The sequence below is a fragment of the Crinia signifera genome, chromosome 9 (assembly GCF_055691185.1).
Source record: "Crinia signifera chromosome 9, ASM5569118v1, whole genome shotgun sequence".
NCBI lineage: Eukaryota > Metazoa > Chordata > Amphibia > Anura > Myobatrachidae > Crinia > Crinia signifera.
The window spans coordinates 629,140-649,705 of NC_139225.1; the positions used below are offsets into that span (position 1 = coordinate 629,140).

Consider the following 20,566-nt stretch of genomic DNA (forward strand, 5'->3'; position numbering starts at 1 on the left):
CTGCTGCTACTCGATCCTGCATTACTTCATCAGGGGAGCATCCAGGGAGAGTTTGGGGTTATCCGACTGAGGCTCCAGTTGACCCACTGGAGCCTTGCCAACAGAGCAGGTCACTTCCATTTCTGCTCCATCCTGTGTTCCATCACACAGGAGAGCACCCTGTGGCATAGGGAGGGCTTGCTGCGGCTCTACCTGTACCGAAGCCATGCTGAGGGAACTGCCGTCATTGCCTCTCGAGCTGCTCATGTTGCTACCTGATGCACCAGACTGGCCAACCGCACTAGTTGTCTGGGCACCAGGAATTTTCACTTTGGATTCTGTAGTACCACAACCACGTGAGGACTTCCGGGAGACATGTCCCCCAGGAGGATCCATCCCCCTGGGGGAAAATCGCAGGGAATCCCCCTGCAAACACTGGATGCAGCTGCTGGAGCTCACCAAACACCTTACTCACAGCTGACTCAGCACAGACTGCTGAGACTCCACCCACAAGCCTGTCTGGATTACAGGTGTGCAGAGCCCAGAGCTGAGAGGGGCCACCTTCCCTGTCACAGTTACATGTGTTATATACAGGGGTGTAGCTACCATAGGTGCAGGGGGTACAGCTGCTATGGGGCCCCAGAGCTGTCTAAGTAATATGTTTTACATACATTTATCACCATCAGTTGCTAAATAGGGGGCCCTTACAAACTTTTGCTATGGGGCCTATGAATATCTAGGTACGCTTCTGAATATATGACATTTGACATAAAGTTAGAACTGAAGAGCTAGCAACACATACCCTCCAACTGTACCGAATTTGGCAGGTCTGTAATGGTCTGTACCGGCAAATAACAACTGTACCGAATGTACCGGTTTTTCTCTTTGTCCCCCGACTCCTCCTTGCTCTGGGCTGTCACTGACTGTGCGCTCCTGCAGGGGCGGTGCAAGGCTTCTAGATGCCCTAGGCAAAGCTTCCCCTGCCGCCCCCCCCCCCCCCCCAAGAAATCTGGGAGAGTAGCCGGGCAGGGGCCAGGTGTCTCTAGCGGCTGGGGTGGGGGTGCAGTGGTGGCTGTGACAGTGACGCTCACGGATTCAGTACTGAATCCCGGCGGTCGGGATCCCGGCGTTCAGAATCCCGACGCTGGAATCCCGACCACCGAAATCCCGACAAGGGGGGGACGGGGATCACACCCCCTTGCGTGCTCGCTGTGCTCGCCACGCAGCGGGCCGCTGCGCTCGCCACGCAGCGGGCCCGGTGCCTCGCTACGCTTGGCACACTAATTTATTCTCCCTCCATGGGTGTCGTGGACACCCACGGAGGAGAATGTGTCGGGATTTCGGTGGTCGGGATTCCGGCGTCGGGATTCTGAACGCCGGCATCCCGACCGCCGGCATCTTAACTGCATCCCACGCTCACAGCCACCTCCGCACATCACTGGGTGCGTGTAATAACACGGAGCACACACTCACAGAGATAGCAGCGCTCCCCAACTCCATCCACGCCTGTGTATATGCTGCAGCGGTGCATACCGGTCCTCGCAGTGTGACAGGGGGACGTTAGCATCTCTCCCCCACCAACCCCAGCAGGAAGCCGGCAGGAAAAGAGGCCTCCAATCCGGCCTTTCTTGTGCGATAAGCGGCTCAGCTGCATAACGAGCTATGGACAAACTGACGGGAGACATCGGTTACAGAGGGAGCTGGAGGCAGTAGGCCAGCTCATGCTTCAGCAACGCGGACATGTCCCCAAAGCCGCATCCGATCCACTCAACGGCCTTGGGTCCCCCCAGGATGCGAAGTGTAAACATCGCTGTGCTGCGGGACCGGGAGCAGGAGCCTATGGTGCGGCATGAGGCGGGTGAGGAGGACTGGCGAAAGTCTATGAGTTATAAATAAAGTTATAAAGTTTTAGATTGCCTTAAGTGCTGTCATCTGTGCCCCTCAGACAGCTCGGTGCATCAGAGTATAAATGTTAATAAATAAGAGTGTGACTGACATGCCTTGCTGGGCTTGTAGTCCCACGACAGCTGGGAGCCACAGGAAAGGAGTTTTGACCACGCCCCCTTTTCCAGTGGTTCACACCCCCTTTCCAATTTTGTATCGAATTCTTCCCCTCAAAAGTTGGAGGGTATGGCAACATACAAAAGAAACATGAAGGAAAATGGATTTTGGTGCTTGGGAGATATCTGACACCAGGTCATTAAGAACCCCCCCCCCCCCCCAACCCCCCCCCCCCCCCCCACACACACACACACACACACACACTCACCCATTACAGTCAGATTGTGTGCTGCGCTGGGGAGATTGGGCTGCAGGTAAGAAGCGTGGGGCTGGGGTAATAGTACCCACCGAGAATTAATGATTTGAGGCTGTGTTTAGAAATTTATGTACTTTTTTCTCTTTTTTTTTTGTCAAGTGGCCCTTTATTGACAATGCTCCGTGCCCCGTGTGGCTCTCTACACCCCTAAAATCATAATGACTTCCTAGTGGAGTAACTCAACCATTGATTTCAGAGCATTTTAGAGCTGCGGCTGTAACAAAATAACATTTCACCATCTTAATAAATATTTTTCATTTAATTGTGTTTATTTATAGAAAAGTTGCAAAAAGAAAAAGACAAAACTAGTAACAATAACACATCATACATTAATACATGGGTATAAAAATCACAGAGCACAAATATAAAGAAAGAAACACGCTTATATGTCACAGTTGTAAATTTGGGGTCTTATTTGGACCTGTTCGCTAGGCTGATTACACTGGCACCCTAGCGAACAGGTCAGCACCACCCGCTGCCCACGGGTTTCCCAGCAGCCAAATACAGATGTCTCTGAAGCATCATATGGATCATTTAGATCCACGTGATTCTTCTCTGTGCAAAAATAAATCATTTTAGTTAATGGCATAAAGTCCCCTCCACGAGTATAAGCAGCCCCGGGCTCTTTAGCAGGTGCTGATTCCAGAAATACAGGGGACATATGAATAGGGTCTGTATTTCAAAAACCAGCACCGGGCTCTTGGACCAGTACTGGTTCTAAGAATACAGGGGACAAAAAGAGTAAGGGTCCCCCATGTGTTTATTATTATTATTGAAGCAGAAGCATAGGAACACAAAGTACACAGGTGAATTGAGCATTTCAAGCGTTACAAGAAATGACAATGGGCGGTATTCAATGAGGCTGATTCACCAGGTTTTTATGACGATTTTGTGCTGTTTGGCGAATTTTTGACTAAAACGGTGAATCACCCTATTCAATGACCAGATGGCGAATACATTTCAAGGTTTTTTTCGCCATGATTCACCGAGTAGCAATCGCTATCTTTTTATGGTGAAGTGGAAGGTGATCTTTTAAAATAAAGTGTTTTGTTTTTTACAATTGGTGTAAAAAAATCAGGAATTTGTAAGCACATGAATATATATATATATTTTTTTACACAGCAGCCAGCAGGGGGCCGGAGCCGAGCCGCTCATTACATATTCATATATTCACTTCACCCGATCATTACATATGCATGATCGGGTGTAGTGAATATACCCGGTCCCCTGCTGGCACTCCCGGGGGGCAGCCTGTGCTGCCTGGCACCCGGGGAGCCCACCTCCCACCCACAAACGTTCTGGGGCAGGCAGGGAGACTTCCATCTCCCTGCCTTCCACCGTCCTCAGGCTCCCTGCGGTGTTCGCCGCAGGAGCTCATTCGCCGGTCAGGAGCAGCGAGCCCCTGACTCGTTGAATACCGGAGCCGGCGAGGCTCCGGAACGCGGTGACCAGTGGCGAATGTGCAGCGAATCCTAAACAGGATTCGCTGCACGTCGCCGGTATTCACATTGAATACCGCCCAATGAAATACAGTGAAACAGGATTTGATACAATACAGTGTCTTGTCATTGCCTATAGATTTAAATATGACTCAACTACTTGGATAGGAATTGTACATACAATGTTTAAACATTATTGCAAAAGAATTATGCTTAAAAATACAATAATGGGGAAAGATGTCTGGAGCTCACCCACTGGGCAGCTCAATAGGCGGATCACCAATCAAGACACGGTTCTCATACCACTGGGTCAATCGCACAGAGTAAGGTAGTAATGAGGCTTTCCCAGGTGTAGAAGAAGGAAGCAGCTTTCTATCCAGTCCATGCGAAAGATGAAGGTGAGGTTTTTTTTTTTCATTTTTAGAAGCTTTAGCAAATTTAATCCCATCTCTCTCTCTCTCTTCAATGGAATATACCCCAAGGTGCAACTGGCAAGACATGATGGACATTGTAGTTGTCCAATAGCAATAGGACCCCCTCCCCCGATTAAGGAGAAATGACATATGATGAGGCGGCCGGGTACACATAAGGGTGGGAGGTTATCTATGCTGGTTCAGGTTGATAGGTCGACCACTATGGTCAAAAAGTCGACATGGCAATGGGCAACAGTATCGGACTGATCATAGAATGACTCTAGGTCAACAGTCATAAGGTCGACCAATATAGGTTGACACTTAAAAGGTTGACAGGGTTTAAAGGTTGACAGTCAAAAGGTCGACAGGGTTTAAAGGTCCACAGACAATAGGTCGACAGGGTTTAAAGGTCGACAGACAATAGGTCGACAGGGTCAATAGGTCAAAAGCCAAAAGGTCGACATGGTCAAAAGGTCAACATGAAAAAGGTCGACATGTATTTTGTAACTAAATTTTGAGCCGACAGGCGGTATTTCATGCGCTACCATCCACTAGGGCGTAGAGGGAGAATAATATAGTGTGCAGAACGCAGCGAGGCACCGAGCCCAAAGCATGGCGAGCGCAGCGGTACACGTAGACAGTGTCAAACATAGACACCCTAAAAAGATAAAAAACTCATGTCAACATTTTTCAATGTCGACAATTTGACCATGTCGATTTTTTATGTTGACCTTTTGACCCTGTCAGCTGTTTCACTTTTGATCTTTGAGCCCTGTCGACCTTTTACCAATTGACCTTTGTGCCCTGTCAGCATTTTGACTGTCGACCTTTGGACCCTGCCAACATTTTCAATGTCGACGTTTAGACCCTGTCGACCATTTAACCCTGTCGACCTTGTGACTGTCGATCATTAGTGGTCGACTATATGATTGTAGACCTAGAGACTGTAGATGATTTATACCATAACCATGGGCAACACATCAAATGGTCGACATGAGGTTTTCACAATTGTTTCATCCAGATGACTTGTCCGTACTTTCTGATCCCCATGGACTGCAATAGAGAAACTGTACACTAATTGGGGTGTGGTATAACACACAGACAGTCGGGAGCCCGACGTGGGAATCCCGACTGCACAGCGGGGTCGCTGCACTCGCCACCTATTTTATTCCCCCTTTATGGGGGTCGTGGACCCCCACGAGGGAGCAGTCGGGATTCCCACGTCGGGGTAATGACTGTCAGAATCCCCACTGTCGCTGAGTCATCCGGCACCTCACTAATTGGGGATCCATGAAATCAAAACACACTGCAAAAACTCATGTTCCCTGTGTCAACCATTTCACTATTGTCCTTTTGCTTGTGTCGACCTTTTTTCATGCATCAACCTTTTTACCATCGACCAGTAGTGGTCGACCTAATGTTTATGTAATAATCCACATCCTTCTATAGGTGCGTACACACGTACAGATTTTTCTGTCTGATCTATCTGGTGGGAACAAAAACCTGGAAATGTCTGGGAGCAACTGACAATCAAACATTTCCAACCAAATGCAGGAAAACAGAAAAAAATATCTGCTTTGATAAATTTGTTATATCAGAATGATTGAAACAATTTGTGTGACTGATCACTGTCTGTTTTCAAGCGTTTGGGAACATTTTTTTGATTGTCATTTGCTCCCAAACATTTCCAGGTTTTTCAGGTTACCAATGTGCTAAAAATGCTTTGCACAGCGTATCCATCAACCACCAGGCGGCGCAGTGTTACCTAGAAATACGGCTCCCTCTGCGCCACGCCCACTTGTGTGCCCTGGCTGCGTTCCAAGCCTCGTGTAGCAGGCACGGGCCACGCCTGCTAACAGATGATTGGTTCTCTCCTCAGAGATTTTTTAATAACCGTTATTCTGAGGTCCGCGTCCCCGAGCTGTCAAACGAGGCCCCGCCCCCCAGACGCGGACACGCTCCAGAGACGCGCACACTGTGTGCACGGGGGACGCTGCAGCCGGCCGGAGACTGATACACCGGGAGCGCCCTCTGCCCGCCGCCGTCAGCCCCGGGGGCCACCGCTGGGTGTGGCTAGTGTCCGTCCTCCTGTGAGGCCGTGCGGGAATCCAGCCGCTACCGGGCGGACAGAGAGGAGTGTACCGTTATTCTGCAGCGCGGAGCGGGCGTGGGAACCCGTCGCCCCCCGGGACATCATGAGCTGGGGCACAGAGCTCTGGGTGAGTCCCCACCCGCGGCGATAGCAGCAGCAGCCGATATATAATGTGTGACCCGCTGTATACTGTTGTCCTGTCTCTCCCTCATCACTCTCTGTATAATCCACTCCCTCTATCACACACAGTATATCAGGGATTATTCTGATCCATCTGCTCCCACCTCTATATCCAGTCCCTGATCTGTGTTTATTTCTGCAATATTGGGGTTCAACCTTTTTGTATATACAGCGTTTGTTCTCCGTCTCTCATTATATAAATGGTGCTGATCCCCCTCCTGTCGGTGTGCGTGCCTGGTGCGGATCCCCCTCCTGTCAGTGTGCGTGCCTGGTGCGGATCCCCCTCCTGTCAGTGTGCGTGCCTGGTGCGGATCCCCCTCCTGTCAGTGTGCGTGCCTGGTGCGGATCCCCCTACTGTCAGTGTGCGTGCCTGATGCGGATTCCCCTCCTGTCGGTGTGTGCGTGCCTGGTGCGGATTCCCCTCCTGTCGGTGTGTGTGCCTGGTGCGGATCCCCCTCCTGTCGGTGTGCGTGCCTGGTGCGGATCCCCCTCCTGTCAGTGTGCGTGCCTGGTGCGGATCCCCCTCCTGTCAGTGTGCGTGCCTGGTGCGGATCCCCCTCCTGTCAGTGTGCGTGCCTGGTGCGGATCCCCCTACTGTCAGTGTGCGTGCCTGGTGCGGATCCCCCTCCTGTCGGTGTGTGCGTGCCTGGTGCGCATCCCCCTCCTGTCAGTGTGCGTGCCTGGTGCGGATCCCCCTCCTGTCAGTGTGCGTGCCTGGTGCGGATCCCCCTACTGTCAGTGTGCGTGCCTGGTGCGGATCCCCCTCCTGTCGGTGTGTGCGTGCCTGGTGCGCATCCCCCTCCTGTCGGTGTGCGTGCCTGGTGCGGATCCCCCTCCTGTCAGTGTGCGTGCCTGGTGCGGATCCCCCTACTGTCAGTGTGCGTGCCTGGTGCGGATTCCCCTCCTGTCGGTGTGTGCGTGCCTGGTGCGGATCCCCCTCCTGTCGGTGTGCGTGCCTGGTGCGGATCCCCCTCCTGTCGGTGTGCGTGCCTGGTGCGGATCCCCCTCCTGTCAGTGTGCGTGCCTGGTGCGGATCCCATCCTGTCATGGTGCGTGCCTGGTGCGGATTCCCCTCCTGTCAGTGTGTGTGCCTGGTGCGGATCCCCCTCCTGTCAGTGTGCGTGCCTGGTGCGGATTCCCCTCCTGTCGGTGTGCGTGCCTGGTGCGGATCCCCCTCCTGTCGGTGTTCGTGCCTGGTGCGGATCCCCCTCCTGTCAGTGTGAGTGCCTGGTGCGCATCCCCCTCCTGTCGGTGTGCGTGCCTGGTGCGGATCCCCCTCCTGTCGGTGTGCGTGCCTGGTGCAGATTCCCCTCCTGTCGGTGTGTGTGCCTGGTGCGGATCCCCCTCCTGTCAGTGTGCGTGCCTGGTGCGCATCCCCCTCCTGTCGGTGTGCGTGCCTGGTGCGCATCCCCCTCCTGTCGGTGTGCGTGCCTGGTGCGGATCCCCCTCCTGTCGGTGTGCGTGCCTGGTGCGGATCCTCCTCCTGTCGGTGTGCGTGCCTGGTGCGGATCCGCCTCCTGTCGGTGTGCGTGCCTGGTGCGGATCCCCCTCCTGTCGGTGTGCGTGCCTGGTGCGGATCCCCCTCCTGACGGTATGCGTGCCTGGTGCGGATCCCCCTCCTGACGGTGTGCGTGCCTGGTGCGGATCCCCCTCCTGTCGGTGTGTGTGCCTGGTGCGGATCCCCCTCCTGTCGGTGTGCGTGCCTGGTGCGGATCCCCCTCCTGTCGGTGTGCGTGCCTGGTGCGGATCCCATCCTGTCGGTGTGCGTGCCTGGTGAGGATCCCCCTCCTGTCGGTGTGCGTGCCTGGTGCGGATCCCCCTCCTGTCGGTGTGCGTGCCTGGTGCGGATCCCCCTCCTGTCGGTGTGCGTGCCTGGTGCGGATCCCATCCTGTCATGGTGCGTGCCTGGTGCGGATTCCCCTCCTGTCAGTGTGTGTGCCTGGTGCGGATCCCCCTCCTGTCAGTGTGCGTGCCTGGTGCGGATTCCCCTCCTGTCGGTGTGCGTGCCTGGTGCGGATCCCCCTCCTGTCGGTGTTCGTGCCTGGTGCGGATCCCCCTCCTGTCGGTGTGAGTGCCTGGTGCGCATCCCCCTCCTGTCGGTGTGCGTGCCTGGTGCGGATCCCCCTCCTGTCGGTGTGCGTGCCTGGTGCAGATTCCCCTCCTGTCGGTGTGTGTGCCTGGTGCGGATCCCCCTCCTGTCAGTGTGCGTGCCTGGTGCGCATCCCCCTCCTGTCGGTGTGCGTGCCTGGTGCGCATCCCCCTCCTGTCGGTGTGCGTGCCTGGTGCGGATCCCCCTCCTGTCGGTGTGCGTGCCTGGTGCGGATCCTCCTCCTGTCGGTGTGCGTGCCTGGTGCGGATCCCCCTCCTGTCGGTGTGCGTGCCTGGTGCGGATCCGCCTCCTGTCGGTGTGCGTGCCTGGTGCGGATCCCCCTCCTGTCGGTGTGCGTGCCTGGTGCGGATCCCCCTCCTGACGGTATGCGTGCCTGGTGCGGATCCCCCTCCTGACGGTGTGCGTGCCTGGTGCGGATCCCCCTCCTGTCGGTGTGTGTGCCTGGTGCGGATCCCCCTCCTGTCGGTGTGCGTGCCTGGTGCGGATCCCCCTCCTGTCGGTGTGCGTGCCTGGTGCGGATCCCATCCTGTCGGTGTGCGTGCCTGGTGAGGATCCCCCTCCTGTCGGTGTGCATGCCTGGTGTGGATCCCCCTCCTGTCGGTGTGCGTGCCTGGTGCGGATCCCCCTCCTGTCGGTGTGCGTGCCTGGTGCGGATCCCCCTCCTGTCGGTGTGCGTGCCTGGTGCGGATCCCCCTCCTGTCGGTGTGCGTGCCTGGTGCGGATAATCATCCTGTCAGTGTGTGTGCCTGGTGCGGATAATCATCCTGTCAGTGTGTGTGTCTGTCTGGTGCGGATAATGATCCTGTCAGTGTGTGTGTCTGTCTGGTGCGGATAATCATCCTGTCAGTGCAGTGGTCGAAGTGGAAATTTTGAAGTGGGGGTATGGAAATTTTGAAGTGGGGGTATGGAAAAGTAAAGAGTGAATATAGTGCGCACCTTCGGACACCCCCCTGTCCATCAACGTCCCCTGCCAGACTGCCCCGTTGTACAGGGGTATTACAAAAGCACAATATGCGCTGCTGAGTGATCAGAGAGCATCCTGAGGGGGGAAAAAAAGTTTTTTTTTTTTATCTTCAGATTAAAGTGGCGGTATGGCATACCCCCGTATACCGCCCCACTTCGACCACTGTGTCAGTGTGTGTGTCTGTCTGTCTGGTGCGGATAATCATCCTGTCAGTGTGTGTGTCTGTCTGGTGCACATACTCATACTGTCAGTGTGTGTGCGAGCGCGTGCGTCTTGCGCTGATTCCCATCCTGTCAGATTGTGTGTGCGTCTGAAGTGGATGCCCATCCTGTCAGTGTATGTGTGTTTGTGTGTGTGTGTCGAGTGGATTCTCTTTGTGTCAGTGTGTGTGTCTGGCTTTGATTCCCAGGCTGTCAGTGTGGTTGGAGATGTTTCCCAGTCTGCCAGTGTGTGTGTCTCACCATTGTTTGTTTTTATAGTGCCCAGCCTGATCCCATTCCTCCACACAGGTCTCAATCCCCTAGTTTTTAATCTCTAGGCAGCTTTCAATCTCATTACTACTACTGTATATACATGGCACAGCAGAGTTTCCTTTTCTGTACAGCTCTAGTGGTAGATGTATGAAGCAGTGATAAAGTGCCTGGCCAATCAGCTCCTGACTGTGAAGTTACAGGCTGGGTTTAAAAAGGGACAGTCAGGAGCTGATTGGCCAGTGATAAAGTACCAGGCACTCTATTACTTCTCCTCCCTTATCACTGCTTCATACATCTACCCCTTAATTCCTTCCCTCTTCACCCTATTACTTCATCATTACTAAATGTGCAGTGTCTATTTGTATGACACCACATCTAGTAGGCCCTCATCACTATGCCATATTGTTTCCTCACTCTTATGTAGGGTACACACGATGCACATTGTGAGCGGGTCGACCAGCTGATTCCCTCTGCAGCTCCCCCGGCAGAGGTTCCCTTTCATCAGCGACCATCTCTGGTTGCTGATGAAAAGGAGACACTGAGCAATATATCAATACACAGCTTAAGCTACCTCCATCGCTCATTGTGGTTATTTCTGCGAAAACTTTTTCAGCTGACCAAGAAAAATCTAAATATTTCGTTTTTATAATTAGTTTGGGGGGATATTTAGTGTTGAGAGAAATGATTTTGGCAATATGTTGGCATTGCTAATGCTATTCCTTGCAGTGCACTACTGAATGCTCTGTCCATCTGTGACAGATGTTGAAGTTAAACAGGAGCTTTCTTTCCTTGTAGTACTAGTTACCCTGAGTCCTTATAATCTACATTCTAAACCAATGGAAAGTATCACAGAGTAGAGACCATGAGCTTTTACAGGTGCTTGAGTGGCGTCATTCTGCTTGGGACACTTAGATAGAGGGTAACGAACAGACACAGATCTGTGCAGCGTTATTACGTGACTCAGTATTGTTCCTGAGCAGAAAGGGATAAACCTGGTGATACTTCAGTGTGTGGAATGTATGGTGATCGCAGAATGCAGAGCACTTGTGTGGTGAGGATCCTGAGGGAGGGATAGTACATTATTTGTATGGCATCTGCAGTGAAGTTAGTAGGAGGATGCTGCCCCAATGAACTCTGGGATGTATCTGACAAAGTGGGCATTGACTTTACAATCTGCTGTTTTCCGACCGATCGACCAAAATAGTTTACCGCAAAATCGGCCGATATCGTTCGGATGCGCGATCCCACGGATATTTTGCTGACTTGGGCAGGGTGGGATTTCACTCTGGCTGGGCGGCGGGTTCTACAAATTAGAAGCCCATCGATCAGGTCTGAATAACCCCCTGTGTTTTATCTGCCAGGACCTGTTCTTGTTTTATTTACTTTCTATATTTTGGACATGTATTGGTGTTGATACATATTAGTGGCTACAGGTAACTGAATGCTATTTAAGCAGCATTTTAGCTGTTCCTCTTATTAACAGAGAAGTGAAGTAAGTTCTTGTGTCCTGCAGCTGAAGCCATCAGGGATCACTTCATTATTTTGCAGGGTTTCCCACACTTCATCTTCAAGGTACCCTGAGATTCCAGGTGTTCTGGATTCATTATTGAGCACAGATGGTACGATCCAACTGACTGAGGAACTACTTCATTAACTTGGGCTTAACCATGGGACAGCCTTAAAACCTGGTCTGTTAGGGTGGTTTGAGCACCCCTTATATAGGAACCAATGCATTTGTGTTCTAGTGTATCATATATATCTACTATACTAATATACATATTATACTATACTAGATCTATGTCACTGCGACATGTACGAGGATAATGTCTGCTACTATGTCCCTCCCAGTATCCAGACGCTGGCTGTGTTGGGTATTTCATTGTTTCCAGGGGAATCAGTGAAGCTCCATTGTCAGCACTCGTGAACTGGAATGCCCCTGCTCATTATAGCGCGGTTGGACAAATCCCAGCATTATTGCAGAGACATACATACATACATACATACATACATACATACATACATACATACATACATACATACATACATATTAACATGGGCATTTCCTTCTACAACTACTGGTATGAGATGGCAGAACGCACTCTGCAGCTAATTACCATTACACAAGCTTCTGATACCTCGTACGTGTTATATAGGCACAGGCTGTGCACTCGTACGTGTTATATAGGCACAGGATGTGTACTCGTACGTGTTATATAGGCACAGGATGTGCACTCGTACGTGTTATATAGGCACAGGATGTGCACTCGTACGTGTTATATAGGCACAGGATGTGCGCTCGTACGTGTTATATAGGCACAGGATGTGCGCTCGTACGTGTTATATAGGCACAGGATGTGCGCTCGTACGTGTTATATAGGCACAGGATGTGCGCTCGTACGTGTTATATAGGCACAGGATGTGCGCTCGTACGTGTTATATAGGCACAGGATGTGCGCTCGTACGTGTTATATAGGCACAGGATGTGCACTCGTACGTGTTATATAGGCACAGGATGTGCGCTCGTACGTGTTATATAGGCACAGGATGTGCGCTCGTACGTGTTATATAGGCACAGGATGTGCGCTCGTACGTGTTATATAGGCACAGGATGTGCACTCGTACGTGTTATATAGGCACAGGATGTGCACTCGTACGTGTTATATAGGCACAGGGTGTGTACTCGTACGTGTTATATAGGCACAGTGTGTGTACTCGTACGTGTTATATAGGCACAGGATGTGCACTCGTACGTGTTATATAGGCACAGGATGTGCACTCGTACGTGTTATATAGGCACAGGGTGTGTACTCGTACGTGTTATATAGGCACAGTGTGTGTACTCGTACGTGTTATATAGGCACAGGCTGTGTGCTCGTACGTGTTATATAGGCACAGGATGTGCGCTCGTACGTGTTATATAGGCACAGGATGTGCGCTCGTACGTGTTATATAGGCACAGGATGTGCGCTCGTACGTGTTATATAGGCACAGGGTGTGTACTCGTACGTGTTATATAGGCACAGTGTGTGTACTCGTACGTGTTATATAGGCACAGGATGTGCACTCGTACGTGTTATATAGGCACAGGCTGTGCACTCGTACGTGTTATATAGGCACAGGATGTGCGCTCGTACGTGTTATATAGGCACAGGATGTGCGCTCGTACGTGTTATATAGGCACAGGATGTGCACTCGTACGTGTTATATAGGCACAGGATGTGCGCTCGTACGTGTTATATAGGCACAGGATGTGCGCTCGTACGTGTTATATAGGCACAGGCTGTGCACTCGTACGTGTTATATAGGCACAGGATGTGCACTCGTACGTGTTATATAGGCACAGGATGTGCGCTCGTACGTGTTATATAGGCACAGGCTGTGCACTCGTACGTGTTATATAGGCACAGGATGTGCACTCGTACGTGTTATATAGGCACAGGCTGTGCGCTCGTACGTGTTATATAGGCACAGGATGTGCGCTCGTACGTGTTATATAGGCACAGGATGTGCGCTCGTACGTGTTATATAGGCACAGGCTGTGCACTCGTACGTGTTATATAGGCACAGGATGTGTACTCGTACGTGTTATATAGGCACAGGATGTGCACTCGTACGTGTTATATAGGCACAGGCTGTGCGCTCGTACGTGTTATATAGGCACAGGCTGTGCACTCGTACGTGTTATATAGGCACAGGATGTGCACTCGTACGTGTTATATAGGCACAGGATGTGCACTCGTACGTGTTATATAGGCACAGGCTGTGCGCTCGTACGTGTTATATAGGCACAGGATGTGCACTCGTACGTGTTATATAGGCACAGGATGTGCACTCGTACGTGTTATATAGGCACAGGATGTGCACTCGTACGTGTTATATAGGCACAGGGTGTGCACTCGTACGTGTTATATAGGCACAGGCTGTGCACTCGTACGTGTTATATAGGCACAGGCTGTGCACTCGTACGTGTTATATAGGCACAGGCTATATCCTCTCCTTCTGATTACAATAATAGGCCTTACCTAGTCTTCCATATTGTGTGTCCTGCATTTCTCTCCTTGGGAAAGTGACTAGAAACTATTCTGCTCCAGTGGACTTGGTACTTTGATGATGTCTAGATGTATTATCCTCGCCTGGCTCCTTTACTTATATTAATATGACACTACTCTAAAATCCGTTAAAAACCTAGATCTCATCATCAAAGCCTACCTCCACTACCTGCAACCAATTACTCCGCCTCAACTCATCAGTCCATCGCGTAGACTAGATTCACCAAGCACAAGTACAGGGCAACAACATTTAGTTTTGCTTCCAATCAAGACACAGAATTTAACAATATAGTATTATTACTCTTGGGTGTAATACAGTTTTTCCCTCCTGTTTCCTGTCTTTTCTCATCATTCGCTTTTTGTGTGTTCATATTCTTTTAGATTAGAATTTTTGCTGTATTCTAGTGTTTTGCTTGATTTTGAGCTGTTTTACCCTGATACTAATTACCCACTGTCCTAATTACCCACTGCACTTATTGTGCAACCCAATTAAGGATTATGACAATTATGTTGTGATGATCAGTCTTAAGAATGCCAGTGGCGTGGAGGTGCAGTAAGAGGTGCGCGTAAGGAGATTGTGCTTTACAATAACTGTAATGTTTAGCTTTGAAGTGTGGTACATTTGCCTCCGTCCTGTCACCAATAATGACCTTTTTTCCTATGTTGTTCCTGATAGTACTTATTACTACAAAGTCCATTTATGTTTGCGCCTTGCATACAGTATATCCTGCTGATGATGCTTTTCATGCACGTGCAATGAGGCTTGCACAAGTACAGTGTGTCACAAGGCAGCCCACATACAGCTTCCCCTTCCTATTTGAGTGTGTGACCTGTTTCCTCCTTTGGTGCAGATGGCTCCTTATTACCAGAGTAATGGTTTGTAATGATATTTTCAGAAAAACAGTCCGGCATACATGGTACCATAGGAGGAAACCAGCATATACCGAAAACAAGGCAGCAGAGTAGATATCCGTTGAATAAAATGATAATATACAGACAAACCCCCAACAGCATATGCAAAACTAGCGCCGGAATGAGACTCTCTCGAGTGCACATAGCAGTTTCTTTAAAACCTTAGTGGACACGATATGAGGCTGTATCCTTTAAAGATCAACACTTACTTTATCATTCAGCCTCCTATGGGGGCCAGGTGGTGAGAGATGGGTTTAGGCGGCAGAGGATAGTGTTAGACAGTATCGGGAAGGGGTTTGGGTTAGGCTGGGGGCCAGGTGGTGAGAGATGGGTTTAGGTGGCAGAGGATAGGGTTAGACAGTATCAGGAAGGGGATTGGGTTAGGCTGGGGGCCAGGTGGTGAGAGATGGGTTTAGGCTGCAGAGGATAGGGTTAGACAGTATCAGGAAGGGTATTGGGTTAGGCTGGGGGCCAGGTGGTGAGAGATCGGTTTAGGCGGCAGAGTATAGGGTTAGACAGTATCAGGAAGGGGATTGGGCAGGCTGGGGGCCAGGTGGTGAGAGATGGGTTTAGGTGGCAGAGGATAGTGTTAGACAGTATCGGGAAGGGGTTTGGGTTAGGCTGGGGGCCAGGTGGTGAGAGAATGGTTTAGGCTGCAGAGGATAGGGTTAGACCGTATCAGGAAGGGTATTGGGTTAGGCTGGGGGCCAGGTGGTGAGAGATGGGTTTAGGCGGCAGAGTATAGGGTTAGACAGTATCAGGAAGGCGATTGGGTTAGGCTGGGGGCCAGGTGGTGAGAGATGGGTTTAGGTGGCAGAGGATAGGGCTAGACAGTATCAGGAAGGGGTTTGGGTCAGGCTGGGGGCCAGGTGGTGAGAGATGGGTTTAGGCGGCAGAGGATAAGGTTAGACAGTATCAGGAAGGGGATTGGGTTAGGCTGGGGGCCAGGTGGTGAGAGATGGGTTTAGGTGGCAGAGGATATGGTTAGACAGTATCAGGAAGGGGATTGGGTTAGGCTGGGGGCCAGGTGGTGAGAGATGGGTTTAGGTGGCAGAGGATAGGGTTAGACACTAGCAGGGAGGGTTAGGCTGTGACTAGGTAGGTTTGGAGGGGCAGGAGGAGGATAAGTATACTTACCTCTTGTTCTGAGCAATGACCATCTGTATATGTCCCCCTTTAGCAAGTCAGGGGCTAACTGGTCATAAGAAATAAACCTAAAGGGGACCCAAAAAGCAGGGTAAATAAGTAAAACTTCTCCGAAATAACTTCACAAGAGAAAAAGTAAAAACTCAGCTAAAAGAAAATAAAAATAAGAAAAGATCTTGAAAGAACATTAGCAGAGACGGGGAGAGGGGAGGAATAAAACTGATACAAGGGTCCATACTTTACGGAAGGTACAGTAGTCACGGTGTCATTTTGCCCCATCCAAATAACGGTTATTTCTGAAACACAGCAGATTATGAACAGATCTACAATGACGACAATGACGACAAATCCCAGATTCTGAGGCGCACGCAATGTAGATGTTCACGTAATTTAGCGATTATTGGTAATGTGCATGCACATAAAATCCTGAAAGCACCGATGTCGCAGGGGTTTCCCTGAACACATGCATCATGGCGCTGTTGCGAATATTAACCAAATCACTGTCCATGACTAATGGACTCACCGGGGACATCTAATTGGCTTTGATTAGCCGACACTTGCCACGGCTGATCCGAGATTTCCTCGAGAGCTGCCCTGGTGCAGCGGGTGAGCACAAACACGCACTTTCACCAAACCTGTGTGTTTTCGCAGCAAAACGTGTCCACTATTGGGTGATTCAATTGGAAAGCCTAATAAAAAAAAAAAAAAACCCAATCGACCTGTTTTTTTTTTTTTGCTCCCAATGTTTTTGCTGGGATTTTTGGATACCCCCTATTATCTGAAATGTGGCCTCAAATGTTGCTGCCTGCGGGGACATAGCGTCTGCCAGGAGAGTGTCGGTTCCAGGAACGCTGGCGCTCTGTGATTCCTACCCCCTGGCAGTATCCATGTAGGTAAATATGTTTTATAATTAAGATATGGGGGTGCCAGAAAGGTTCTGGAGCAATATCTCTAGTTCCGCCACTGTCTGACTATTGTTAGCGGAGATGTGTGATGGAGAGATCCACAAATGTTTGCATGGATGAAGCAATGGTTGGGCAGGCCAGGAAAATGGATTTTGTTGCAAATTAATTTACATGTTTACAAGAAGATAATGTGACACTTGGTACTAGCATTATTAGACAGATTTACTCAATGACACACAATGCTTTCTTTATGATACACATTTTCTGTATCCCTAAAAGCTGCCTGTATGTCTGACCTAATAAACCAAAACCAAAAATGACCTGGGGATATATTTGTGACTGATTAAAGTATAATTCCATGTGGCAGCAGCCGTTGGCTTCCTTAAAAACCCCCTTTCTTACCATCTGTCACAAAAGGCACGGTGCACCGTACGGCTCTGTTCTACGCCTCCCGCCATGGGTGCACAGTACGGCTCTGTTCTACGCCTCCCGTCATGGGTGCACCGCACGGCTCTGTTCTACGCCTCCCATCATGGGTGCACCGCACGGCTCTGTTCTACGCCTCTTCGACATGGGTGCACCGTACGGCTCTGTTCTACGCCTCCCGTCATGGGTGCACCGTACGGCTCTGTTCTACGCCTCCCGCCATGGGTGCACCGCACGGCTCTGTTCTACGCCTCCAGTCATGGGTGCACCGCACGGCTCTGTTCTACGCCTCCCATCATGGGTGCACCGCACGGCTCTGTTCTACGCCTCTTCGACATGGGTGCACCGTACGGCTCTGTTCTACGCCTCCCGTCATGGGTGCATCGTACGGCTCTGTTCTACGCCTCCCGCCATGGGTGCACCGCACGGCTCTGTTCTACGCCTCCAGTCATGGGTGCACCTTACGGCTCTGTTCTACGCCTCCCGTCATGGGTGCACCGTACGGCTCTGGTTTACGCCTCCCGTCATGGGTGCACCGTACGGCTCTGTTCTACGCCTCCCAGTCATGGGTGCACCGTATGGCTCTGTTCTATGCCTCCCACCATGGGGGCACAGTACGGCTCTGTTCTACGCCTCCCGCCATGGTTACTCCTGGCTTCCCTTCTGCTCCGTTACTTATTTCTCACTACTTCCTCTGCTGATTGATCTCCAACCGCAGCAAATCTACAGAAATGTGACTGCCGTGCTCCTCTTGGTTAACACTAACTTCATTATGGGGGCTTTGCAGACCTGTGGCAGTGTTCCTATGCGCAGTGCGCTGTCTAGCAGTATAGAGCTCAGCTGGTCCTGTTCAGTGCAATGCTGCTGTTGTCATTGTAATAAGGACCTTGGGCTCGGTGTTGATGTTAAAGATATATTCACCATAGCACCGGTTACTGATTAGTGCGATCTATGAAATCGCAGCTCCGTTCCAATGTACACGGGACCGTGCATCGGACGATCCTTTGGGATTGGGTGTAAATCGGACAAGTGTATGGGAACCTGTATGACCCTTCCACAACTTTGCGACAGAGACTGGCTGATCAAGGCTAACATAACATACCCTGCCTTAAAATGCCTGGGCACGCCTGCGGTTTTTCTGACACTCCTAGAAAACATCAGTGTAGCACCCCGAAAGCGGCGACTTCCTGACCGTTAAATTGCAAAGGCACTGCGATTTAGATTTTTTGCGCAATTTTTTTTTTTAAGGTGGATCATTTCAATATTGCTGTTATTTATTTATTTATTTATTTATTTGTTCTTAGGGCGAGATGTACTAAAGGTGTGTACACACGGCAAATACTGCCGTGAGATGCGAGTCCCGACGCGATCAGATCGCATTGGGACTCGCATCTCACGGCATGCCAGAGGGGCACAATTTAGACTATATAGTGCAGATCTGCACTATGTAGTGTTGCCTGCCCTCTCTATCTGGCTGCCGATAGGCGCTCACATGGCAGCGCGCATCGGCAGCGCATCGGGCTCGCAAGCCCTAAAAAAGCATGCAATTTGCATGCGATTTGGCTTCCGATGTTCCCTATATCGGGAACATCGGAAGCCAAATCTAACCGTGGGTACACAGTATAAATCTTTAAAAGGGATAAACCACCAACCAATCAGCTTCTACCTGTCATTTTTCAAACCCAGCCTGTGACGTGTGGAAGTCGAAAATATTATAGCCAAATGTATCATGTCCCAACACCATTCAGAGTGGCCTATGTGCAGTTGCGTACCAGCCGTGCATGCGCAAACCCAGACGCTGTGTACATTGGCCCTGCGTATCAGCACATGGTATGAGTAAATACTGTATCATACGCATTCGTATAGCCATATATTTATATTTTATCCATATAGTGCATAAGGCGCACACACAGTCTATAACACTCTTCCATGGCAAGTTACTGTTCGCACACATTATAATAAAATCACTCCCACACACAATGAAGGTGATACATTCAAGACACTGTTTATACATGAAAGTATCAGATAGTTTATGCAAGGCTTTGTAAATCATGGAGAATAGACCCTGATCTATTGGAAAGGTAAATACCTTTGTTTGCCCCCATTGTTCTAGAGTTGCCCAGTATCTGTTGTGGACAACAACAGTGAGGCCGGGGGAGAGTTGGAGGGGGGTGGGTGCAGCCGCTGCAGAGTTCGGCCGGAGCTGGTGCGGCCTGCTGGGGGGTCCTACCGGTCTCTGGGAGTAGTGCCGGGGCCCCATGGCCAATGCGCCTCCTGTCCCGGCTGGGGGGAGTGGGCCTGGTCCAGGTGTTCTCATGGCAAAGGTGAGTTGAGCACCTGGAGCAGCCCCCATATACATAATTTGCACACATTACAGCCCAAATCTAGCTAAATCTATAACATCTTTTCACTTGCATACTCCCCAGGGAAGCCGCCGGAGCTCCTGTGACGTCACCGCACCCATGCTCTCTCACCCATCAGGGGCGTGTCCAGGGAGCGGAAGGTGGACAGGTCAGAGCTGCCTGCCACCATCATGTGCGGCCCACTGGCTACAGCTCCCCATGTATCCCCATTCTGCGCATTGCTGCGCCCTCCCTCAGCCCTGTCCTGCTACGTGACCAGTGACCCGGCTCCTAGATCCCGCCCGTGCCGCGATTGCCGCTGCCGCCCGGGTCTCTCTGCTCTCTCCCTTCCCAGTGGTGACTGCGGAGGAGGAGGATAAGCAGCACGGTGTCCGGCCTATCAGTGGCCGCCACCACCGCTATTGCCGCTGGTTCTGCTGCTGCCACTCGCCTGCCTCAACCCTCTCCCAGCCCGCCTGTCACTGCTGATGCTGCAGAGGAGGAGTGCAGACTCCTGGCTCCTAGTGCCTCGACAAGTGTCAGAGGTAATTGGGGGGGCGTACCCAGCCGCACCAACACCACAACAAAGGGTGCCTCAAACACAGTGTCCCGTAGGGTATAGGAGAAGGATCAGTAGGTCTGGGTCCACAGCAGAGGAGAGATGAAAATAAGCCCAGCACGCACAGTCCCACGAGGCAAGATGGCCGCGGTCACTGCCCCGAGCCAGCAATAGAACCACCCACAATAGCACCAAGCACACTACCCCACACTCCGCACACACAACACCAACACCACCACACACCCCCTCTACCACGCGCA

The 20,566-nt window shown here is 51.1% G+C and overlaps 1 protein-coding gene across 24 annotated transcripts in view; it reads left to right on the forward strand.

Annotated features, from left to right (window-relative positions):
- Positions 1-6,036: 6,036 nt before the first annotated feature.
- The window catches only part of FNBP1 (formin binding protein 1), a 204,412-nt gene continuing 189,882 nt past the window's right edge, over positions 6,037-20,566 (forward strand). For 7 of the 24 annotated variants that reach the window (XM_083160836.1, XM_083160839.1, XM_083160844.1 and 4 more), the window contains exon 1: positions 6,039-6,367. In XM_083160836.1, coding sequence (XP_083016962.1) covers positions 6,344-6,367 — 24 coding nt within the window. In that variant the 5' untranslated portion in view covers positions 6,039-6,343. Of the gene's footprint in view, positions 6,368-20,566 lie in introns of all 24 variants that reach the window. The other 17 variants (XM_083160859.1, XM_083160835.1, XM_083160838.1 and 14 more) reach the window with 4 other exon arrangements.